Source organism: Herpailurus yagouaroundi, unplaced genomic scaffold, assembly GCF_014898765.1.
Source record: "Herpailurus yagouaroundi ecotype Mexico unplaced genomic scaffold, PumYag 206, whole genome shotgun sequence".
Taxonomy (NCBI): domain Eukaryota; kingdom Metazoa; phylum Chordata; class Mammalia; order Carnivora; family Felidae; genus Herpailurus; species Herpailurus yagouaroundi.
The window spans coordinates 9,587,915-9,610,089 of record NW_024412437.1 but is presented as its reverse complement, the minus strand read 5'-3'; the positions used below and the strand labels follow the sequence as shown (position 1 = coordinate 9,610,089).

General features: G+C 60.5%; 1 protein-coding gene across 3 annotated transcripts in view; it reads right to left on the bottom strand.

The window, feature by feature from the left end:
* KIF19 (kinesin family member 19) overlaps positions 1 to 22,126 on the bottom strand; it is a 26,322-nt gene extending 4,196 nt beyond the window's left edge. The window contains exons 1-12 of one of the 3 annotated variants that reach the window (XM_040452289.1): positions 21,866 to 22,125; positions 20,113 to 20,193; positions 8,887 to 8,997; positions 8,161 to 8,248; positions 7,739 to 7,875; positions 6,332 to 6,457; positions 5,790 to 5,984; positions 4,313 to 4,456; positions 2,965 to 3,087; positions 1,377 to 1,542; positions 478 to 652; positions 151 to 349 (exon numbers count right to left, since the gene is read on the bottom strand). In XM_040452289.1, the coding sequence (XP_040308223.1) occupies positions 151 to 349; positions 478 to 652; positions 1,377 to 1,542; positions 2,965 to 3,087; positions 4,313 to 4,456; positions 5,790 to 5,984; positions 6,332 to 6,457; positions 7,739 to 7,875; positions 8,161 to 8,248; positions 8,887 to 8,997; positions 20,113 to 20,193; positions 21,866 to 21,904 (1,584 nt within the window). In that variant the 5' untranslated portion in view covers positions 21,905 to 22,125. Of the gene's footprint in view, positions 1 to 150; positions 350 to 477; positions 653 to 1,376; positions 1,543 to 2,964; positions 3,088 to 4,312; positions 4,457 to 5,789; positions 5,985 to 6,331; positions 6,458 to 7,738; positions 7,876 to 8,160; positions 8,249 to 8,886; positions 8,998 to 20,112; positions 20,194 to 21,865 lie in introns of all 3 variants that reach the window. The other 2 variants (XM_040452288.1, XM_040452290.1) reach the window with 2 other exon arrangements.
* Positions 22,127 to 22,175: the final 49 nt, after the last annotated feature.

Genomic DNA, 22,175 nt, shown 5'->3' with positions numbered 1-22,175 from the left:
TCCCGTTTTACAGAGGAGTAAGTGAGGCACAAAGAAGGAATTCAGGGAGGTCACAGAGGGGCAAAGGCCCGAGCTCCCCCGTCTCCCTCTTCCCCCATCCCCCCCCAGCCCCTTCTGGACTCTCCCTGCCCCGCCCCCAGCCCCAGACACCTTCTGCTTCCGCAGCTTCTTCTGCTCGCCCACCAGGGCAGCAATGCTCTCCCGGGCCGAGGCCACTTCCGGGGGCTCCAGGGTGTCTGGCTGGTCATCGCCCGTGTCTGAGTCCTTCTCGCTGTCGTCCTTGGTGTAGGATTCCTTCCGCTGCTCCTCCCGCCATTTGAGCGCCCTGCGTGACTTCTCGTGCTCCCAGCTGCCGCGGCCGCCACCCCCGGAAACGGGGGAGTCAGACCACGGGAGGGGGCGGGGGGACAGCCCGCAGCCCCCTCTGTCCCAGGCCCCGGCTGGGACCTGGACGGCGCCCGGGCAGGCGGTGCTCACCCGGCAATGGTGAGCAGGTGGCGGGAGGTGTCGATCTGGACCTCCATGGCGTGGTTCTCCAGCTCCAGCAGCTGCCTCCGAACGTCCATCTGCTCCTGGAAGGCGCTGATGAGCTGCTCCCGCAGCTGTCCCATCTCAGCCTGCTCGCCCTGCTCACTGTGAAGCTGGACCTCGGCTGCCCAGAGGATGGGATGGGGGGGAGGGGGCAGAGGAAGTGAGTGGAGGAGGGACGGTCAGGTGGGGAAGTCTGGGCCTGGGTCGCCCCCCCCCTTCATCCCTTTCTTCCCAAACCATTTCCTGTCCCACCACCTCCTCCCAAAAGACCTCCTACATTGCTGCCTCCTCCCTCACCCCACCCCCACATCGAGGCTTCAGGCTGTGACCCAAAGGTGATTCTCAGCTCCTCTGTGTGAACCGGGCTTCCGCTCGTCCTTCCAGAACCTTCATGTCAACTATAAAGAGGTGCCCCTTAGACACTTTACTGCCATCTGCTGGACAGCCATCAGAGCCAACAAATCTACCAGAGGATGGTACTCGGTCCAGTGATGCTGGGCGCGGCCTCACAGCCCTACGCTGTAGCCCCAGAGTGGTGCCCCCCGCAGCTAAATGCTCACACATCTGTCACTTGTGTGATCTCACCCAGTCTTAATTACTGTCAAGTCTCTGAAACGGAGATGAGGATTCCACCTGACAGTTGCAGGACGGAAGGCTCAGAGCAGTTGAGTGAGTAGCCCAAGGCGCCCAGCCAGAAAATGCCCGAGTCTGGATTTGAACCCAGCACCGCCTGACACCCCCCCCACTCCTTCCCCTCCCCGGGGAATTTGAGACCAGCACAGCACCGCCTGATCCCCCCCCCTCCCCTCCCCGAGGGCTGCCTGAGCTGGGCTCCCAGCACACACCTTGGATGTGGCGGATGTCACCCCGCTCCGGCCGGCCCCGGGCCTGGCCCCGCCCACCCTGCTCATCGATCTTGCACTTGAGCCTCTGGATCTCGCCCCGCAGGTCCGCGATGATGCTGGTGTACTGGGCGATGTGGTAGGAGACGTTGAGCAGATTCTGTTTCACCTGCAGAGAGCACGGAACAGGGCAGGGCGGGTACAGTCACCCCAGACACTGGGGCCTGCCTGCAGGGTCTTCCTTTCTCTTCTTTCCCTAGTCTTCCTGGATGATGATAATGGCCCCACCCTTGCTTCCAGCCCCCCAACCTATCCCACCCCCTGCCTCTGCCAGACCCGTGCTCCTAAAATGCTGCTTCTGCTCATCAACCTTCACTGGCTCCCTACTGCTCCGGAGAAATGCTCTGGTTCCTTCACTGGGGCCCTCTGCTATCTCGATTTTTTTTTTTTAAAGCACTGTTCCATGAATGTTCTGCTCTGGTTGAGGAACTGTCCTACTGTCCCCACCACTACCACAGACACCGTTTCCTTCCTGCCCTTGACACCTCTCCTCTTACTGCTGCTTCTGGACTGTCCTCCTCATCCTTCAGAGTCCCACTCTCAGTCCCCAAAGCGCCCCAACGAGTTCTGCCAGCTCACCCCCACCTCCCTGTTCCCTAGTGGCCTCAGCAGGTACTGTTGTCTTAGTAACATTCTGAATTATCAGTGAGCTTTTTCAAGGACATGCCTCCTCCTCCCATTAAGTTCCTTGAGGATTGGAATAAAACCGAAAGCCCTGGACAGTAGCTGACAAAGTGCGGGGTCGGGGGAGCGTTCGCTAAGTTCTAGCTCTCAGGCGGCGAACATTCCCACCCTTCCACCCACGCGGGTAGAGAGACTTCCAGGACGCCTTGCGGGGGTGGGGGGCGCTCAGTCGGTTGAGCGTCCGACTCTTGATTTCGGCTCAGGTCATGATCTCGTGGTTCATGAGTTCGAGCCCTGAATCAGGCTCTGCGCTGACAGCTCAGAGTCTCGAGTTCTCTTTCCCTCGCTCTCTGCCCCTCCCCCCACTCGCGCTCTCTCAAAAATAAGTAAACTTTATACACGTTAAAAAAAGACACTTCCTATAGCAGGTGGTGGGGATTCTAATGCATTTGCCTGAGGGTGACTCCGAAACCAGGCAGGGCCACTTCTAGTTTCAGTGCCCAGCTGGGGAGTCATTTAACTTCCTTCAGCCTCATTTCGCTAAACCACGAGATGGGAGCATAGTAAATCTGGCCTCACTTGAGCAACAAATGAGGTGACATGTGAAAGCGCTCAGATCGGCTGCCTCTGCTGGCCTGTTAGGTTACGGGCTTTGAAATGTAAACGTCTGAACGGGTATCTGAAGACGAAAATGGAGATGGAAGGGGATGGGGCAGGGGGCACATGACCTTGAACGAGGAGAAGGGGGCCCTCGGGAGCGGTGCGCTTCCCGGCAGGCACGCAGGTGTTGAGGGTGTGGGGAATGGCATGGGGTTACATTGGACTTAGGGAAGGAGGCCAGTGCCACGGTGGCTGGTGCCAGAGAATGGGGTGGGGTGGCAGGAATCCCTCCTGGCAGGGCCCTCACCCTGGTCTTGATGTTCTTGGCCCGGCCAGCGTAGGTCAGGGTGTTCCGGGACTCCTCAAAGGCGCTGCTCGCGGGACTGATGTGGGCGATCATCACGGTGCGGCTGTTCCCGCCCAGGGAATCCTGGATGGCAGGGAGGGCGGGCTGCTGTCAGCCGGGGACCACCTCCCTGGGACCCTGCTCCTGCCGGGCTGTCCACGATGCCCTCCACGAGATGTGCTCTCCTTCGCTCTGTCACACGCACACTCACAGATGCTCGCACTCACCCACAAGTGTTGGTGTTGGGCCTCACATGGTCTCCCCTGGGTCCAGATGTTTCCCGTCCCCCTGCTGTCTCTCCTCCCCACTTCCAGATTCTTCTCCACATTCCCATTTGCAGATTTCAAGTATCTGATCCAGGTCAGGGCCTCCCGGCTTTCCCTTTCCCTCCCCTCATGAGGAAAGGCAGCGAGAGGTGCCCCCCCCCCTTCCCATCACCTCTGGCCTTTCAAGGGGCCCCCCGGCCCCCCATTTCTGACTGCTGATGGCACAGTTGTTTCAGCTGGAGTGCGAGATGGGGGATGGGGACCCCTGTATGAAGTCTGAATGTGGCCTGTGGCCACCCCCTCCCTTGCTCCGTGTGAACAGCCCTGGGGAGGGGCGGGGGGAGTGGGGAGAAAGCTGAGGCTCAATTGTGTCACCATCCCCACCTCCCGGTGGCCTGTGGGCACAGTAATGGGGGCGGGCTGACATGGGGCTTGGCTAACGCCGCAGTTGCGATATTAGGCCACAGACTCTGTCTGGATCCTCCTTCCAGCCTGTGTTATCCTGGGCCCTTGGGAAGGTTACTTAACCCCTCTGTGCCTCAGTTTCCTCATCTGCAAATGGAAATAGTATTTCCCCAATGACGAGGTTGCTTCAGGAAGAAAGAAGCCAGTGGAATGAAGCACCGAACACGGCCCAGCCAGGGGCGGGCCCCCAAATAGCAGACACCTGAACCCCCCAACCCAGGCAGCTCTTGGCTCCCTCAGGCCTGCAGCCCGGTGCGGGGGGGGGGGGGGGGGGGGGGGGGGCCCGTGGGTGGGCTTTCCCCCCCCCCCGCGCCGCCCTCTGGTTGGTGGGGGCCACCAGAAAAAATACACCACGCCTTGAAAAATCTTTTTTACAGATAAGCGATGAACGATTTTTTTTTTTTTTTTAGTACAAGTATATCCCAAACGCTGCATGGGATGTACTTCTACTCACATAAATTTCGTCGTTTGTCTGAAATTCCAATGTCGCTGGGCGTCTTGTATTTTTAGTTGCTGAATCGGGCAGCCCTGCTCTGGGGGCCCGGGGCCCAGGGCCCAGGCGGGGCCGCAGCTGGTACCTTCAGGAGCCGCGTGAGCTTGCTGTCACGGTAGTTGATGTACTTGTTGCTCTTGTCACTCAGCGCGTTGATGCAGTTGCCCAGGGCCAGCAGGGAGCGGTTGATGTGGGCCCCCTCCTTCATGCGCTGCCCACGGTTCTGTGTCTGGGGAGGGGGGTGAGCAAGTGGGCAGAACCAGGGCCCTTGTGGGGCAGGGGGAGGGGCTTCACCTGCACCCTGGGTGGTCTTGGGTGGGCCACAAGCCCCTCCCCCCTCCCCCCACCAGGGGCCTGGAATGTGGAGGTGCCCCAGGGCCTGGTCTCTTGGGGGGTTAGGGTTAGGGTTAGGGTTAGGGTTAGGGAACAGGAAGGCCTCAGGGGAGAGTGACAGACTGGAGGCTTCAGGGGAGGGCCGAGAGCCTGGCTCTTTGTCCCCCCCCCCAAAGACTGGCCCCATGTCACCAAGGAAGACGTGGAGGGAGGCTGAGAGCTGGCAAGACCACAGGCACGTGGCTCTAGAGGGCGCCCCAGGCTTCGGGGGTGGGGTGGCGGTGGGGGTAGGAGGAGGTGTGTGTGTGTGTGTGTGTGTGTGTGTGTGCGCGCGCGCGCGTGCGCGCATGTGCGTGTGTAAGAAAGAATGTGTGTACGTGTGAGAGAGTGTCTAGGGAAACGAGTGTGTATGTGTGTGAGTGTGTGGGGTCCCCCTCCTGTCCCTTGGCCTGCAGGGACACTGTCAATGCTGAAGAAGCCCTGCTCAAAGCTGCCCGGCCCCCCAAACCTGGCGCACCTCCTCTCCCTGGCTGCTCCCCTCCCCTGGGTCCCTCCAGGAAGCCCTCAGGCCTTCCTGGCAGAGAGGGGTGTGTTTCTTGAACCGCCCCTTCTGTTTCAACCCAAGTCCACAAGTTCAAACATGAAACCCTCTGAATTCTCCCCGGCCCGATATCCTGTCCCTTGCATCTGCTAGCAGTCACATCACCTGGCCTCATCACTTGGGTGACTGTGAAACCTCCCAGTTTGCCTGAAGGAGGGGGGCCTGGCCTACCTACTGGGTACTGGGTGCTGTTGGGTCGAGGCCGCAGTGCCAGGCTGGCAGGGTGAGGATAGGTGTTCTGAGAAAGGGTAATGGACCCTCCTCTTTCCCCAGCGTGGTCGGCAGGGCCCCCTGAGTCCGGGGATGTGTGTCTCCCCTGCCCCAGCTCCTTATGTGGACTCGCTCATTCCCAGCACCCCTCCTCCTGGGCAGCTGGTCTCCTTGCCTGGGGAAACCTTCCTCATCCCAGGATCTTTCCCACAAATAGCCAGGATACCCCACCCCCACCCCTTCCCCTCGTGCACCTCTGTGACATTCCTCAGTCCCTTACCGAGCGGGAGCCTTCATGCTTACCCTCCCTAGATGGCTTCCCCGACCTGATCTCCTGGGAAGCCAGGAGCTCAGCATCCCTGCCCTCCCCCCAGGTCCCCCCAAACATTCTCCCCAGTCCTGGGGGAGCTGACCTCACCTGGGAGGCACGCTCAGAGCCAGCCAGGTCAACCATGAACAGGCGGCCCTGCCGCACTTCCTGCAGGACGTTTTTTACCCGGCTGCGCTGGCGCACAGCCACCTGGAGCACAGCGTGGGAGCGGGAGGACGTCTGGTTGGCCGCCGTGGGCTCCTGGGTCCTCTGCCGGTTCCCCTTCATCAGCAGCTGCATGATCTGCGTGGAGAGGTGGGAAGGACGTCACTCCTGGGGATCTGGGAGGGACGTCCTTCCTCTTAGAGGTTGCAAAGGGGCCCAGGGTGGGGCTGCGAAGGGGCCCAGGGCGGGTGGGCGGGCTGGGAGGCTGCTTATCTGGTTAGTCCCCAGGGGCAGCGCAGCCAGGAAGGGCATGAAGTCAGGGGCAAGCGCCCCCTGCTTGCGCAGTCATACAGGATTCTCTGCATCTGTCCTGACCCCGGCCCCAGCTGAGCCCCCAGTGGCGCCCTGGCTGCAGTCCCCCGTCCCCTCCTGCCCACATGGGTGAATGTCCCTCTCCACTGCCCCAAGGGTTGCACGAGACTCGCCTCTTTGGCATTGATGGTGGAGACCTCAGTGATTCCAGCCACCTGGATCACCCCTTTGGAGTCCTCCCTCAGCTCTAGGTACCCCAGGGCGGGGTTCAGCAGGTCCCGGATCATCTCATTGTAGATCTGATGTGGGGGGGGGGGGGAGAGGGGTGTTAATGGAGACTAACGGCAGGTGGTCCAGGCAAGGACCAGGTTCCCCATCCCTCCTGAGCAAGAAGGGGACAGGAGCTCACACATTCTTAGCCCCAGCCTGGGAGCCCCAGGCTCCTTTCAGGGTAACTGGTTAAGGAGAAAGACCCCTGGGGCGCCTGGGTGGCTCAGTCAGTTGAGCATCTGACTCCTGATTGTGGCTCAGATCATGATCTCCCGGCTCTGAGTTGGAGCCCCGCGTCAGGCTCTGCGCTGAGTGGGGAGCCTGCTTGGGATTCTCTCTCTCTCTCTCTCTCTCTCTCTCTCTCTCTCTCTCTCTCCCTCTCTGCCCCTCCCCTGCTTATGCTCACTCTCTCTCTCTCAAAATAAATATTTTTTTTTTTAAAAAGGAGAAAGACCCCTTCCTTTCTACGGGGTGGGGATAAGGCAACTTCAGCGTCCACAGGGAAACATCCGGCTGCCAGAGCCTCGGATAGAGAAACCCTCAGAAACAAGTGGGATCCCCTGTGCAGGTGGGCTGGGCACCGGGCAGAAGATGGGGACCTGACCGATGGCCAGCCCTGCCTGTTGCTAGGCAACCCTTATGCTACTTCTCCCTGCAACCTCCCCTCCCCCCCAAGTGCATCTTGCTGGCTGAGTCAACACCATGCCCCCGGAGCAGTGGCTGGGAGCAATCACTGCCCTTCCTGAGCTGTCACCCAGTAGATTATCAGCTCCTGGAGGGAGCCAGGGTGGCCCGGAGCCAGGTGGAGCGCAGCCCACTAGCTCTTCTGCCTCTGCACGCTCCCACCACTGCTGTCCCATCGGTGCCTGGCAGTCGCACTCCCGCGGGGTGGGCACGGGAGAGGCTGTGGCCGGGTAACCCAGGCCAGTGGGCTCAAGCCTGTCCAGGTACTCGGGTCTTACCTGTACCCATGCACACAGGGTTCCTGGAGGTGGCCTGGCAGGGCAGATACTGCTTTAAGGCAGGGGCCCTTGATGATGGCGAGGTGCTGAGGTGTGGCGTCATCTGGGAGGGTGGCTGAGGTCTTTGCTCAGGGACAAGGCTACTTTGGATTGTGGCAAAAGGGGCAGGGCTTGGCTTTAAAGCTCTAGGATCCTGAGTTTGACTCCCTGCTCCCTCACTTACTGTGTGATGTTGGCCTGGTTGTGTAACCTCTCTGAACCTCGGGGTTTTGGCAAAATGGGGCCAACGGAATGCGTGTGGCTGCCCTACGGGCCTCTCGCTGAAGCTGGGGTCAGGGGAGGGCTCACCTCCAGGTAGGACATGGACACCTCATATTCCATGTCATTGCTGGTCTCCTCAATGGCACGGAAGAGGTCATTGAGGGTCCGAACGTAGATGCCAGGCTCACGGTCCGTGCCCAGCATGGTGTAGGTTTTCCCACAGCCTGGGGCAGAACAAGGTGGTGGTTAAGCTGGTTGGGGGCCGGAAGCACGGCTCAGCCGGACCAGGGCTCTCCCTGCCACACCTGAGTCTGTCCCCAAGGCCGGACCCCGCAAATGGCCAGGGAGGTAGGGGGGCGAGGAGGATGGCATTCTCGGCTGGGGATGGGGGCCTCTGTGGCCAGAGGGCCCTGCAGGCATTTGGATCAAGCCACATCCTTGACTCCTGCTTCAGCTGAGGCCAGGGGGTCAGAATGGGCATACGGTCCTGTCCCAGGGTCTCGCCTCACCTGTGGGGCCGTAAGCAAAGACAGTGGCGTTGTAGCCTGAGATGACGCCTTCGATGAGGCTCTTGGTGGTGGCCTGATACACCATCTCCTGCAGGGAAGAGGAGATTGTCAGGGGCCTGGTGTACAGGCAGGACAGAGCACACACAGCCACAGGCATGTCCTGGCCCGGGGCAGGAGCAGGTTCTGTTTCTGGGGCTCTCAGCCCGAGAAGTAGGGGCGGGGAGTGGGGGGTGGGTGTCTCTGCTTTCACCAGCCTGAAACAGAGCTCAGGACACCTGAGACACCTGCCCCCACTGCTGGCTCCTGGCCCCCCGCCCCAAGGACGCATTACATCTGCTCCTGGGAGCATCCCCCAGATGGACAAGAAGAGGGGTATCTGGGAGGGTGTCGGCTTCCCCGAGACTCTCCTCCCGGCGCCAGATGGGCTCCAAGCACCTTCCTCCAGCTCCCGGGGGCGGGGCCAGCCTGGGGGTGTGCCGTGTGGGTGCCTGCGGAGGGTGGCGTCCGTGCACTGACTCAGGTCTGTCTATGTGTTGAGGCTGGGCACAAGCCACAAAGGCGCACACACATTTGCACGCACGGGGACGCGGTACCATGGAGGCCAGGGAGCAAGTGGTAGAGGGAGGGCTGAGGGTCCACGGCCGGGTCGCCTGAGGGCTCCCTCCCGGGTGGGGCAAAGGTTGGAGAGGGGCTCCTGCATGTCCCTAGGCCCGGGCCCTCCCTCACCTGGGTGGCGGTGAAGTCAAAGGCCACGTCAAACAGGTAGGACTTTTCCCGGGAACGGTGTGCTCGAAGGATATCATCGGGGTCCTCCATTGGGTCCATGAGAACCACCATCTGCAAAGGTCCCCGAGGGGGCTCTGGCAGTCACCCGGGAGCCCCAGGCCCACACCAATGGCAACACTGACCTCAGCTCTCCTGGCCCAGCACACGGGCTGAGCAGTGGGAGGGGTCCTCCTGGAGGTCCTGGAGCTGCTCAGCCCCAGGCTCCTGAGCCCCAGGCTCAGCCCCTCGGGCGTCCGATCTGGGCGCTGGGCTCTGGATGCCCAGAGGGGAAGCCTCCCTAACAACTGACAATGTGTCAAAGGAGCTGATGGCGTCATGGTGCCCCAAGCCAGCCAGGCCCCAGACCTGGGTGCCCCAGGCCCCTCTACCAGAGAAGTAGGACCAGTAACAACTGGTACATTTGCTGTACATTTATTCTGGGTCAGGACCTACTTTATGCCCTTTAGGTGCAGGGACTTGCTTAACCCCCCACTCCAAGGCCAGGCGGTAAGGCCCATAATTATTCCCACTCTACAGATGAGGAAACCGAGGCCCAGAGGAGTAACTTGTCCAAGCTCAGCTACCAGAAGCAGGAGGGGGAACCCTGGACTCAAAACCTGGGATCTGGGTTCAAAGCCTGCAGCCCCCTCACTGCCTCTGCGTGGTACCTGAGACCCTGCCTGCCTCACCCCTCTGCGCCCTGCCCCCAGCCAGTGGGGAGACCCAGGGGTGGAGCACAGGGCCGCCGGCTGCTGGGTGACAGAGGTGAGGGAAGTGGGCTAGGCTTGGGGACTGCCCACTTGTGTCAGAGAGGGGGGTTTGGGGTGACTTATCAATGGTGCCTGCAGCCTTGACCCTGAGCTGGGGGTGGATGGAGGGACCCAGGGTTGGAGGCGAGGATGAGGGTACAGGTTGGCTATTCCGGGCTCCCTCCCTGCAGGGTAGGGGCATCTGTGCTCTGTGTGTGGGGGAAGGTGGGGTGGCTGGGGGATACACAAGGGACCTCACCAGGTTCTTCCTCTGCTCCAAGGGTGATCGAGGGGCCCATTTTCCAGAACAATCTCCAAGCCCACTCCACACCCAGCTCCACTCTGCCCCTCCCTCGGCCCAAGTGTCCTGGGTGTGCTAAGCCTGGTCCCGGACTCTGAGGACAGGTGCAGAGGAAGAAAACTAGGTCTTGGCCAGAGGCTCTTGGCCTAGGGTAGGAGCGGGAAGAGACAGTTCCCAGACTCACAGAAATACCAGAAGACATTCAAAGATGTGTGGGAGGGCTGGAGTCGGGGGTGGATTTAGGACGAGGCAGGGCAAGGTCTGGATGCCCATCCTACGTCTTGTTAGCGGCATGGCCTTGTGTGAACACTTTAACCCGCCTGGGCCTCGGTCACCTCCTCCACCAGATGGGACAGGTATATCAACCGCCTGCAGGACTGTGAAGAGCCCAGGCGATAATGTGTGTGGCGGGTATTGGCACCGCACCAGACATAGACTAAGTGCTCAAGGGACAGTGTGGGTGACGCAGGTAATGGGCCACCCCACCCTCACCGTGGAGGGGGCCACCAGGGTGCCACCGACTCTGCGCCTGCCTGAGTCCCCCCAGGAGCGGAGCCTCCAGGTCAGGTCCCTGTCCCCCGCCCCGGCCGCTCCATCGAGGTGCCCCCTGCGAGGCGACTCTGTGTCGGGGAGCGCCTCGGCTTGGGAGGGACATCCAGGGGAAAACGAGTCTCAGCTGCGCTCCAGGGCCGGACTGTGGTTATAGCCAGCATGACGGTCCCACGGCAACTTTTACTTGCAGGGGGAGGGCAGGTGATAATGAGGGACGGCGTGGGCGCCTTTACACCCAGCCCTTCCTCCTGGTACGTAGTAACATCGGCTCATCTCCACTGAGCCCTTTTCCATGAATTCATAATTATTGCTCCCAGATGGGGACATCGAGGCCCAAAGTCGCATAGCTAAGGAACAGTGGGGCCCTGGTGGTCTGTGCTCCTGGGCACCTTTGTGAACCTGCTCTGACACACGCCACCTGCTCGTTCGGGGGCCGTGCCAGGTGGGGTGTGGCAGTGGGAGGGCTTCTCCCCACCAGTGAGGCCCCAGCACCCCCACTGCGCACATCAGCCCTACCTAACCAGACTCTGGAGAGGAGATGCTCACCGAGGAGGTAAACTGAGGCCTAACACAGGACAAGGCACTGAGGAGGACGGGCTGTCCTAGAACCATCCCAGGTTGTACAGTGACTGCGTTCCCTTCCTGGGTCAGCGGGAGAGCCAGGGCCACCGCCAGCCCTGAAAAGGGCTGGAGAACAGACAAGGCGGGGGGGGGGGGGGGGGCCCGGGCCGGGGCCGGGCGGTCACTCTGAGGGACAGAGGGAGCTGAGGGCAAGGCAGCAGGAGCACGCCCCGGAGCCCAGCCCAGCTCCGTGGATTTGGGAGATCCACAGTGGGTCCCTCTGGGTGCACCCCCTTTGAGCACCAGGATTTAGGAGGCCCAGTCCTGGGAAGGCCACAGCCTGGGACTCCTGCCACACTCGTGTCATCACTTAGGTGTATGATGCTTCACCGCCTGGACCCCTGCGGTAGGTACACACCCGTGCTCACTGCGTGCAGACTGGTCTAAGACCCTTGGGGTCCCAGCAGGGCCCTCTCCTGGGAGTCTCACGGAAGAGAGAGAACAGGGAAGATAGCGCAGGGCCCCCAGAGGAGGCCGGGCTGCAGGAGTCTCACCCGGGAGTCTCATCCAACCAGGTAATTTCAGGTAAGCCAGTGGGGGTTGGGGGGCGGGGACGGAGGCTGGAACAGCTCCAGAAGGCTGGGGGGGGGGGGGGGGGGCCGTATGCCGGGTAGGAATGGGGTCACTGACTTGGCCCCCTCATAGCTTGCCAAAGCCGAGGTGGGCACAGCAAGCTGAGTGCGGGGTGCCTGGGCCTGTGCTGTTACTGGGGTGCCCACCTGTCCCCAGCCACCCCCTCGGGGCTTTGGCCCGAATGCCCTATCAGCCTCCTCCAGGATCCAGTTCCTGTGTGAGGCTCTAAAGCCAGCAGCATGAGCCCTGATCAAGTTGCAGATCCAAATGAAGATAAAGCTGCCTCTGAGTCCCCTGGCATGGGTCCCAGGGGGATGCGACAGGAACCTGAAGGAGGTCTCCCCCCTCGGGCGCCAGCCCTCCTGCTGATGCGGGCAGGGCCGGCTGCCTGAGGGGCGCCACCCCCCCCCCCCGCCCCCGCAGCGGGGCGCACGCACCGAGGCTCATCGCCCACCGATCACCTTCAAACAATCTCTGGGCACCACAAGTTCATGGCACCCTGGACATTTGGTTCCTTTGATATCCAGGCTCCTGAATCAGTACATTGTCAGCACAGCTGCCTGAGCCCTCTTAAAGAGGCCTTTGTCTGGGTCTCCATCTGCCCGGGCCCCGGCCCACGCCCCACGCTCCCGAGCATCGCCCCCTATCCCTCTCCACTCGGGGGCACAATGGAGCCCTTGTGCCCCTCGGCCAGGTGAGCTGAGCCATGGGGAGGGCTGGGGACGGGCCCTCGTGGCTGCCGCCCCAGAGAGCAGCACGGGGAGTGCAGGTCAAGGGAAGCTTCTATGTACCAGGCAGTAAACTGGGGAGAGAGAAAGTAACGTGTGGTTTCCCCATGTCTGACTTTACAGGAGGCAGTCTGAGCACAAGGAGGGACACTGATCCAGCCTTACCACCACCGGAAGGCTTCCTAGAAGAGGTGGTGCCAGAATCGAGTTTTCTTTCTTTCTTTCTTTCTTTCTCTCTTTCTTTCTTTCTTTCTTTCTTTCTTTCTTTCTTTCTTTATTTTTTAATTTTTTTTCAACGTTTATCCATTTTTGGGACAGAGAGAGACAGAGCATGAACGGGGGAGGGGCAGAGAGAGAGGGAGACACAGAATCGGAAACAGGCTCCAGGCTCCGAGCCGTCAGCCCAGAGCCTGACACGGGGCTCGAACTCACGGACCGCGAGATCGTGACCTGGCTGAAGTCGGACGCTTAACCGACTGCGCCACCCAGGCGCCCCTGGAATTGAGTTTTAAAGGACGAGCAGGCGGGGCGCCTGAGCGGCTCAGTCTGTTAAGCGTCGGGCTCTCCGTTTCAGCTCAGGTCATGATTTCCTGGTTCGTGAGTTCCAGCCCCACGTCGGGCTCTGCGCTGACAGGGCAGAGGCTGCTTGGGATTCTCTCTCTCTGCCCCTCCCCCGTTCACTCTCTCTGTCTCTCTCAAAATAAACCAATAAACTTAAAAAAAGAGAGAGAGAGGACGAGTAGGAGTTGGCAGAGAGATGGGAGGTGAGGCGAACATTCTAGAGAAAAGCGTGAACAAGGCTATGTGGGGTGAGAGGCGAGCTGTGGGTAGTGGTTCTCAGCTCAGAAGCCCTGGGGGTGGGGGGTTCTTGTGAGAACTGCAGGGTTGGGAAGAGAGCTCAAGAAGTTTCCCTCCTGTCTTCACCTCCTGGAATCTCCAGAGCACAGGCCCGAGATGGCCACAAGGTGAGCCATCTGGGCCCCCTCCGTGAGCACACGCTGTCTGTCCCTGGCTGTGAGAGGCCCCTGTGCGGCCTCCAACGTGCCCCCTAAATGTCATCCTGGCCGGCACCCAGCATCCGCCCAAGGAATGTTTGCTGAATAAAGCTGCCTTTCCGAGGACCCCCGTGTGTTCCAGGCTCAGTGCCGAGTGCCTTGCACACATTTTCTCAGACACTCCCGTGATCCTTTTGTCATAACGAGGAATCAGATAGGTAAGGTGCCAAAGCTGCACCTGACAAGGACAGAGCTGGTTTGACGGAGAGCTGCTGGGTCCCAGAATCCAGGGTCCCAACCACCAGGCCGCCTAGCGCTGCCTCCCGGGGAATGGACCGGCCAGAGGCAGCCTGGCTGAGCGAATGCCCGCCTCGTACGGGTTGAACTGTGTCCTCCCCAAATTCAAATGCTGAAGTCCTAACTCCCCCGAGACTCCGATCGTGGCTTTATTTGGAAATAGGCTCATTGCAGATGTCATTGGTTCAGATGAGGTCCCTCTGGAGTAGGGTGGGCCCTACATCCAGGGGGACTGGTGTCCTGAAAGGGGGAGGTTTGGACACAGACACACATGGAAACAGACGACGTGAAGAGACACAGGGACAAGACGGCCATCTGCAAGCCGGGGAGAGAGGCCTGGACGGATCCCTCCCTCGGGGCCTCAGAAGGAGTCAACCCCTTGGACTTCTGGCCTCCAGGGCTGTGGAAAGATCCATTTCTGTGGTTAAATCCTCCCGGTCTGTGGAACTTCATTACAGCAGCCTTGCGAACCATCGACCAGCCAACCGGGCTCACCTGGTGCAGGCGGGGGGGGGGGGGGGCGGGGGGGTGGTGCGGGTTTCTGGAACCCACTTGGGACCTCGGCCAACCCCTCCCGCGGCCCCAAAGTGGCGGGCTCAGCACGGGCACTCCCCTTCATAATCCCCGGGTGGGCACCTGCCTCTGGGAGGCGTCAACGGGGACATTGATCATACAGTGCACATGGAGGCCTCCTAACGCTGGGGGGAGGCAGGAGGCCAAGCCAGGAGTGGGGGAAGTGGCCTGGGGCAGGCCCCCATTGCCTCCCTCCCAGACCTGCTCTTAAGTCAGTGCAGGTTTTGACCTTTCCATTGTCCCAGACTGTGAGCCCAGAAACCCAAGACCCATGGGGACGTAGGGGGCCTCAGGCTGGGCGGAGGGTTGTCTAATCTGTAAACTATGTCCCATGAAGAACCAGGCTCCTCCCCAGCATCTCCTAGGTGAGAAATACCTCGAACAAAGCATAACAGAAATTCCTCCTGCTACAAACCACTAAGCTGCTCGGATCAGCTTTGCAGTTTTATTTTTTATTTTATTACTATTATTATTATTATTATTATTATTTTTTTGAGAGAGAGAGAGACAGAAGTGGGGCTTACCCGAAGTGGGGCTCAAGTTTACTTAATGCGGGACTCGAACTCACGAACCCTGAAATCATGTCCTGAGCCGAAGTCAGCTGCTTAACCGACTGAGCCCCCCAGGCGCTCAGCTTTGCAGTTTTAACTGGCTCCTTTCTGGCCTTTAAATGGCGCACCCCAGACCAGAGCTCCTCAGTCTCGGCACTATTGACACTCTCGGCTGGATCGCGATGACAGGACCTGTCCTGTGCCCTGCAGGCTGCTTAGCAGTATCACTGGCCATTAGATGCCAGTAACGTGACCTTCTCCCGGTTGTGACATTGCCAGATTGTCCCCTGGAGGGCAAAATCGCCCCCAGTTGAAAACCTCTGACCCAGACCCTTCCTTCTCAAGCCTCCAAGGCTGGCAATGAAGATCTCCAAGGGAAGGGGTGCCACAAATCGGGTTTAGGGGCGACCCTGCTGTGTGACGTTGAGGAAGCTGCATCACCTCTCTGGGCCTCAAGTTCCTCCTAGTTGGAAGTCGGGGAGGGCCAACAGGGCCATTGCCTTGAAAGAGGAAACCATACCAGTAACTGCCAGCCTCTTCAGGAAGGCCCAGCAGAGAAGCAGAATCTGGGAAGGCCCCCAGATCCCGGCGTGCGGCCCCTTTATTCTCGGGGCACAAACAAGGCAGAGCAAAACAGAAGCCTGATGCCAGGTGGGTATCACCCCTGTCAGGCTGTTTCTGGATTTGTGTTTGCTTTTCCTTTAAGAAGGAGGATTTGTTGCTGGTCATATTACTAGTGGTAAATGTACCATCCTGTGAGGGCCCAAGAAGGGAGACTTTGCTCCCAAGAAGGGTGTCCCCTTCAGGCTAGACAGAAAAGACCAGAAAGGAGCCCGCGGAGCTCAGAAATCCACCAAGGCTCAGCTGGCTGCTTAGGCCAGGCCGCCACCTGCCTACGGGCCTCTGGGGGCCCTGAGGGCAAGGATGAAGGGAACCATGACCCACAGGGCGCAGATAGGGCTGCACCTCTCACGGGTCTGCAAACACCCTCAGCAGAGTCCCTCAGGGGCCGTGCGGGAGGTGGACTCCCAGGCACACCCCTGGTTTGCTGAAGCAGCATCTCTGGGGAGATGGGGCCCACGTCTCTGCCTTTTGAACTAGCACACCTGCCTGGCACCCACACAGCCGCTAAGTATGGGCACCCTTACGTGAGGGCAGCCTTGTCCCCATTCGCCAAGAGGTGGGAAACAACCCAAACGCCCATCAACTGATGAGGGGCCGACAAAATGTGCCGCATCCATCCCATGGACGAGGACTCGGCCACAGAAACGAAGGAGGTGCCGACGCCTGCTGCCGTGGGGACCACCCTTGAAAACACAGTGCTCAGCGACAGAAGCCAGACACGAAGGACCACAGAGTACAAGATTCCACGTATACGAAATGTCCAGAACAGGCGGATCCATAGAGACGGAAAGTAGATTGGTGGTTGGCTGGGGCAGGGAGGGGGTGGAAAGATGGGCGGGGAGATGGCTTGGCACGGGGCAGGGTGGAGGGGTTGGGGAGCCCTCAGACCCCCTCCCAGTCGCCCCCCACCAGGCTCAGCTCTTTGGGGCAACGGGGCCGAGAAGCATCTGGAAGGTGTGTGTGTAGGGAAGGGGGCGGAAGGCCAGCTGCCCCCACAGCACTCGGTGGCCCTTGGCACCTGTCACCCTGGACTTTCTCCTGCACAGCAGCTGTGTGTGTGGCTGGGGCTCTCCCTTACTCCATCTCCTACAAGCATCTCAACAGCTCTGAGGTGGGGTGGGGCAGGTTCTTAATTCCCTGTCTTCTGATGAGGACAGAGGCCCCCGCCAGGACCTGAGGGCCCCGGGCGTGGCCCCTCAGATAGGACCCTAGGAGCGCAGGGGTGACATACGGCTTGGAGCAGATAAAGGCTAATTATGGGATTACACATATTGTCAGGTGACTTAAATCCTGTAGGTAAACAGCCTGGAAGGCTTGGAGGAGGGTCAGCAGGCTGCGGGCTTGGTTGGGGGTGGGGTGGGGGTGGGAGGAGGTGGAGCTTCCGCCCCTCCACCCCCCCCCCCCGCCCCCTGCAGCCTCTCAGCCTGCACCTGCTCTCCATCTGTGTTCATCCATAGCATCCCCGAGGGGTCTGGTGTCAGGGTCCAGTCCCACCCCCGTGCTACTAGGAGACCAAGCTCCTCCAAAAAGCCTTCCAGAAACACATATGTGGGGAGGTGACCATCTGGGGACCCCTGGGCTGAGACTCTGTCTGGCACCGGAGGCAGGGACGCAGGAAGTGGGCCAGGAGTCACCTCTAGGCTGGAAACCATCCTACATTTCAGCCCTCACACAGACTAACACGTGTTAAACCCCTACTGTGTGCCAGGCACTGGGGAAGCGCCGGGCGTCCATCAGCTCACAAAATCCTCCAAAGAAGGTGTTACGATTTGGGTCCTGGATTAAAAAGGGGGCCTTAAGACCACAAGCCTGCCAGGGCACCCAGACCGTCCCCTTTACAAATCTACACCCTCAGCCTAGCTTCCCCAGAATCCAGGCACACGGGCCTCTGATCCCCAAGGACACTTTGCCTGTGGGAGGGTCCCCCTTGCAGATTCTTGTTGCTATAACTTCCTGCGTCTCCAGGAGGACAATGCCTAGCTCTAAGGGAGGCTGTCCTCGGACCCCTCACAGTGGCCCAAGCCCATGGGTGACAGAGTTCTCAGACCACCTCTCCCAACTCAGGACCTCCCTGCCGCACGGCCTCCCTGCTGAGGCTCAGGAGGCTGGGCCCTCAACAGTGACCTCTGGGCTCCCCACCCCGAAGCCTGTGACTGCACCAGCAGGGGAAAAGCCGCCCACCCGACACAGAGAAAAGGCAGAGCCCGGAGCCCCAGGCCAGAGGAAGCTGAGCTGGGGAGCCCTTCTGTGGGGCCAGGCCACATAGGTCATGGCGGCCACAAGCCGGGGAGCGACGGAAAGCAGTGGGTACAGGGAGACTCTGCATCCCAACTACACATCTGCTTTCGAGGAGGCAGGACACTGGGAGGCCGCCTGGACCCACGTGCATCTTTGCCCCCTGCCATGGTGGCCTGGGGGCGCCCCCAAAGTCACCCCGCTGGCCCTCCGGGCTTCAGAACTCAGGAGGAATGGACAGCGCTAAACCCACCCGCTGGCCCATCAGTGAAGCCGCTGGAGCTGCGTCCCCGAACCTCCCTCGGGGCCTGGCAGACAGACCGTGGGGGTCACCGGACAGGGACAAAGGTCTGGAGATGGGAGACAGGTCAGAGTAGGAGGCAAGGGAAGAGGGCTGTCCGTTTTGTCTCTTGGACCCCGTGGCTTCACCTCCTACTTGCGAGGGCCTTCTCTGTCAGCGGAGGGATGGCTGGGTTTTAGGATGTCCCCGGCCTGCCGATTGCTGTGGCTACACCCAAACCGCAGGCCAGGTGAGCCACCTTTGAACCCAGTGCGGATAGAAGGAACTCGAGGCCAGAGGCCCAGCGCTCTCCCTGCAGGACCCAGTGTCTATGTGGACAGCCCCGAGCCCACGCCACTCAGACGACCCTCCCTGCATCTGTACGCTGACAAAGGGGCAGCCCTGTTAGGATGGCCCAGGCCCAGAACCTTCTCAGAGACACGGTTTGGCCAGATCGGGCCGGACCCTCCCTCTCCACTTGCAGGGACAGAAAGGAGCCAGTGTTTGCCGTGTGTGGGCACACAATGGGCTGTTCCCTAGACCAGAGCCTTTCCATCAGCAACAGTTAATATCTGTCAGCCTCCACTCCGGCCAGGAGCCAGGAGCCGCAGAGAAAGAGAGTCATCATTGTCCCAGGCCCGAGGACCTGATATTCTTGGGGACAAGCTGGACAAACAGGGAGCGGCCCCTGCCTGGAAGGAGGCTTCTGGCTCATCAGGATGGCCCCTCTCACTCGGACGGTTCGACAGCTCTGGGGAATTGTCAGTCGCTGATCGATGATGTTAGCTTACAGCTATTAAGCCCCTACTGTGTGCCCCTACCAGGCACCCGGGAAGCACTGAGCGTACTTGAACCCACAACGACCCTCTAGAGAGGACATCATGGTTGCTGCCCCCCACTTACAGATGAGACAACTGAGGCTTCTAGAAGCAACCCGCTCGAAGGCCACACAGTCGGCAAACGGCGGAGCCTACTTGACTATTGGGTGTATTCATCCTACTCCCGCGGGGCCTCCCCAGACGGATGGGGTCCTTCCAGTCACCCCCTGCTGTGCCCATCAGAGCTGAAGGAAGAGGCTGGAGTAGGTGCCTGTCCCCAGGGGAGCCCAGAGGCCCCACAGTCTGCCTCCAGCTCACTTCTCATGGCCCTCGGGCTTCCCGAGCCCTCCCCTGCCTCCCCAAACAGACATCTGGGCCATGGTCTAAGAGAGTGTGGTCTGGCCCCTGCCACATCCTCTGCTTCACTTCACACCTCTCGGCCCTCTCTCCTGCTTGAGCCACACGGGCTTCTCCTGCTACCCAAGGGCATCACAATCCCTCCCACCACAGGGCCTTTGCACAGGCAAGGCCCTCTGATTGAAATGTCTCCCTTCATGCACAACCTAAGTTCCCTTCTCCACCTCAAGCACCGTCTCCTACGGGAGCCCTCCCCGACCCCTGTGCTGGGTCAAGTCCCCCTCACAGCACTATGCGTTTCCTTGAAGCCCCTGTTGGGGTTAATTCTTTGACTTTGTCTCCCTGTGCCGGACTGTAAAGTAACGGAGTGAGGGCAGGGTTTCCAGCTCCGAGCACTGCCCCCCATGTGTCGTGGGTACATGATAAATATTTACTGCCTCCTGTGCAGACGACATGGGGCCTGCCCCGCTCACCTCATCACAATAACATGAGGACCGGGAGAACAAGCAGGCATCCAAGGACTTTGCAAAACATGAACCAGAGGTAGGCTTTAGCCCTAGACCACGTAAATATGTGCTCTGTGGGTAGCAGGCATGTCGAGGTGGGGATGTCACGTCATGGGCACATGGAAAAGTGTGTGAAAATTTTATGGCCGGACTGAGGAGTTCAGGGCCCATCCAGGCTAGGGAAGCTTTCAGCTGCGTTTGGATCAATCTGAAAAGGCTTCTTGGAAGAAGAACCCTGGTTTGCTTGACGATGTCATCCATGAACAACTGAGAGTTCAGTGGATGGGGGAAGGATGATGCCTCAAGCCACGTGGACGCTTCCTCCCCCGCCTCCCCTCCGGTGAGCAGGTACCTATCCCGCCAGGTATCAGCAGACCCCTGCCCTGCCCTGCCCTGCCCTGTAGCTCCTGGCCACAGCCCCGGGTACCTGCTCATCCACTTTATGGGCGATGAGGGTGGCTCCTTCCTCCAGCTCTGCCACGCTGATGGGCCGGACCCGGAGCGCCACCTAGGAGGGAAGGCCAGACGCCTGAGATTAGATGGAGGGAGCTGGCTGGACAGACAGAAAGATGAGAGGACCCCAGGATTCCCCTGGGCAAGCCCCCTGGGTTCTCCTCTGTGCAGGCATCCCAGGCCTCCTTGGTCTTAAGGAAAACTCGGGGGTTCAAGGCCACCACCCGCGTGGAGGGGAGCAGGACCACAGCATGCAGGTTGCATCTGAGTCTGCGAATTTCCCCAGGGAGCCCGGGGCCTCAGGGAGAGCCCCGGGGGAGACAGCAGTCTGCTTCTCCAGCCTGCATCAGTCCCACGCCCAAATCAGGCACCTGCAGCTCCCCAAGGCTTTGAACTTGGAGCCTCGGCACTGGAGCAGCCCGTCTGTGCGTCTGTGAATGATGCGCCGCAGCTAAAGGCGCGGGGCTGGCTGGTGGGCAGGTTGGGGCTGGGCCCAGGGAACTTCACCGTGACATCCCGACAACCGCGGCCACATTCCCACTGAGCACAGCGCCGTGAGAGTGAGAGAGCACAGGGCACCGAGAGAGCACAGCCAGGGAGAGACGATGGGTCTTCATCCTGTGCATGGGTCTCCCCCAAAGTACAAGGGGGTGCATTTCTTCTGACCAAGGGGAAATGCCTGCTGAATGCGTACATACTGCTAATAAGACCCTCCGAGGGACCTCTGCTGTCTGCCAGATCATCTCTACCGGCCCCCTCAGCCTCTGTGGGGAGGGGGGAAGCAGGAGGCTCTCCATCACTGCCCTGGGGGCACGTCACCCGTGTGGGCCAAGGCAGCCATTTTCAAAGAGACACATTCTAAACCGCCAGAGAGAATATTCCAGAGCCTGGGGCTTTCTTGGGGCTGGGGTCCAGCTCCTCTTTGGAGCCACAAGCTCACTCTGCAGAGGCGGGGTGTCTGGGGGTGACATTATCCTCCGGTTCCATAACCACCCACCTGCTGGCGACGAAAGCCTCCCTTCCCAGGCCTCAGAAGTTAGGGGATGGGGAGAGAGGTGGGAGGGGTGGTGGCCTTGGGGTCACTGAGCCTCCCCCTCATCGTGTCAACACGGCATCGTTGATAACCAGGGGTCTGTCTTCGGTCTCTACCTGCCTCCCAGACGCCTGCTCTTCATCTGCCCCAGACCCCAGGACTCAGGGAAGAGGGCTGGCTGCTTCCAGCACTTCTAGGAAATACTGGACGGTATCTGTGTGGCAAGCCAGTGACCAGCCACTCTCGACCCCACGCCAGCTCCTCGGGTATGTGGGGGCTCTTTGTCTACCTGTGACTCCCAATCCCTTTAAACTGCCAACCCCACGAGGCCAGGGGACAGCTCTGGTTCCCGAGGAAACCCCCACTTTCCCTTCTCTGGATTCAAGACCTGACTTTTCTAGATCAGAGAGCAGGGTTGCCCCAGAGACATATGCACAAGCTTTGGGGATGGGGTGGGTCCCCTTGGCGGGACGGTGTAAAGGGAGGGTGGGGTTGAAGCCAGGCTGACTTTTCAGGCCCCGGCGGGATGGCCACGGTGCCTTCCTTCTGCCGTCCAGGACTTGGGGAAAGTTGCCCTGGACAGTCCCATCCCTTGTCCTCAGTGTCCTCTTAGTGGTGGTGAGGGTACAGGTGGTGACGCCGAGTCAGGGTCTGGGTGTCGGGGGCGAGGAGGAGGAGGGTGTCGGGGTCTCACCATGAGTTGCTGGTCCTTGGAGTCCCTGCTGTCCTTCATGCTTGCGGCGGGTGGAGGGGCTCAGGCCGCGACCGCGGGCATGGCCGAGCCGCACCCCCACCGCCGCCGGGTCCCTCGCAGGCTCCCTGCGCCGCTGCCGCTGCCGCTGCCTGACAACCCGAAACCAACAACGCGCCCGCGGCCAAGGGCGCTGACCGGGAGGCGGGGCAAGGGGAGGGCCTCTGCGCCCCCGCCCCTTCCGCGCTGCTGGCGAGAGCTGGCCGCCTCCGCCGGGGAGGCGCCCGAGCCTGCGCCGCTTTCCGCGGGCGAC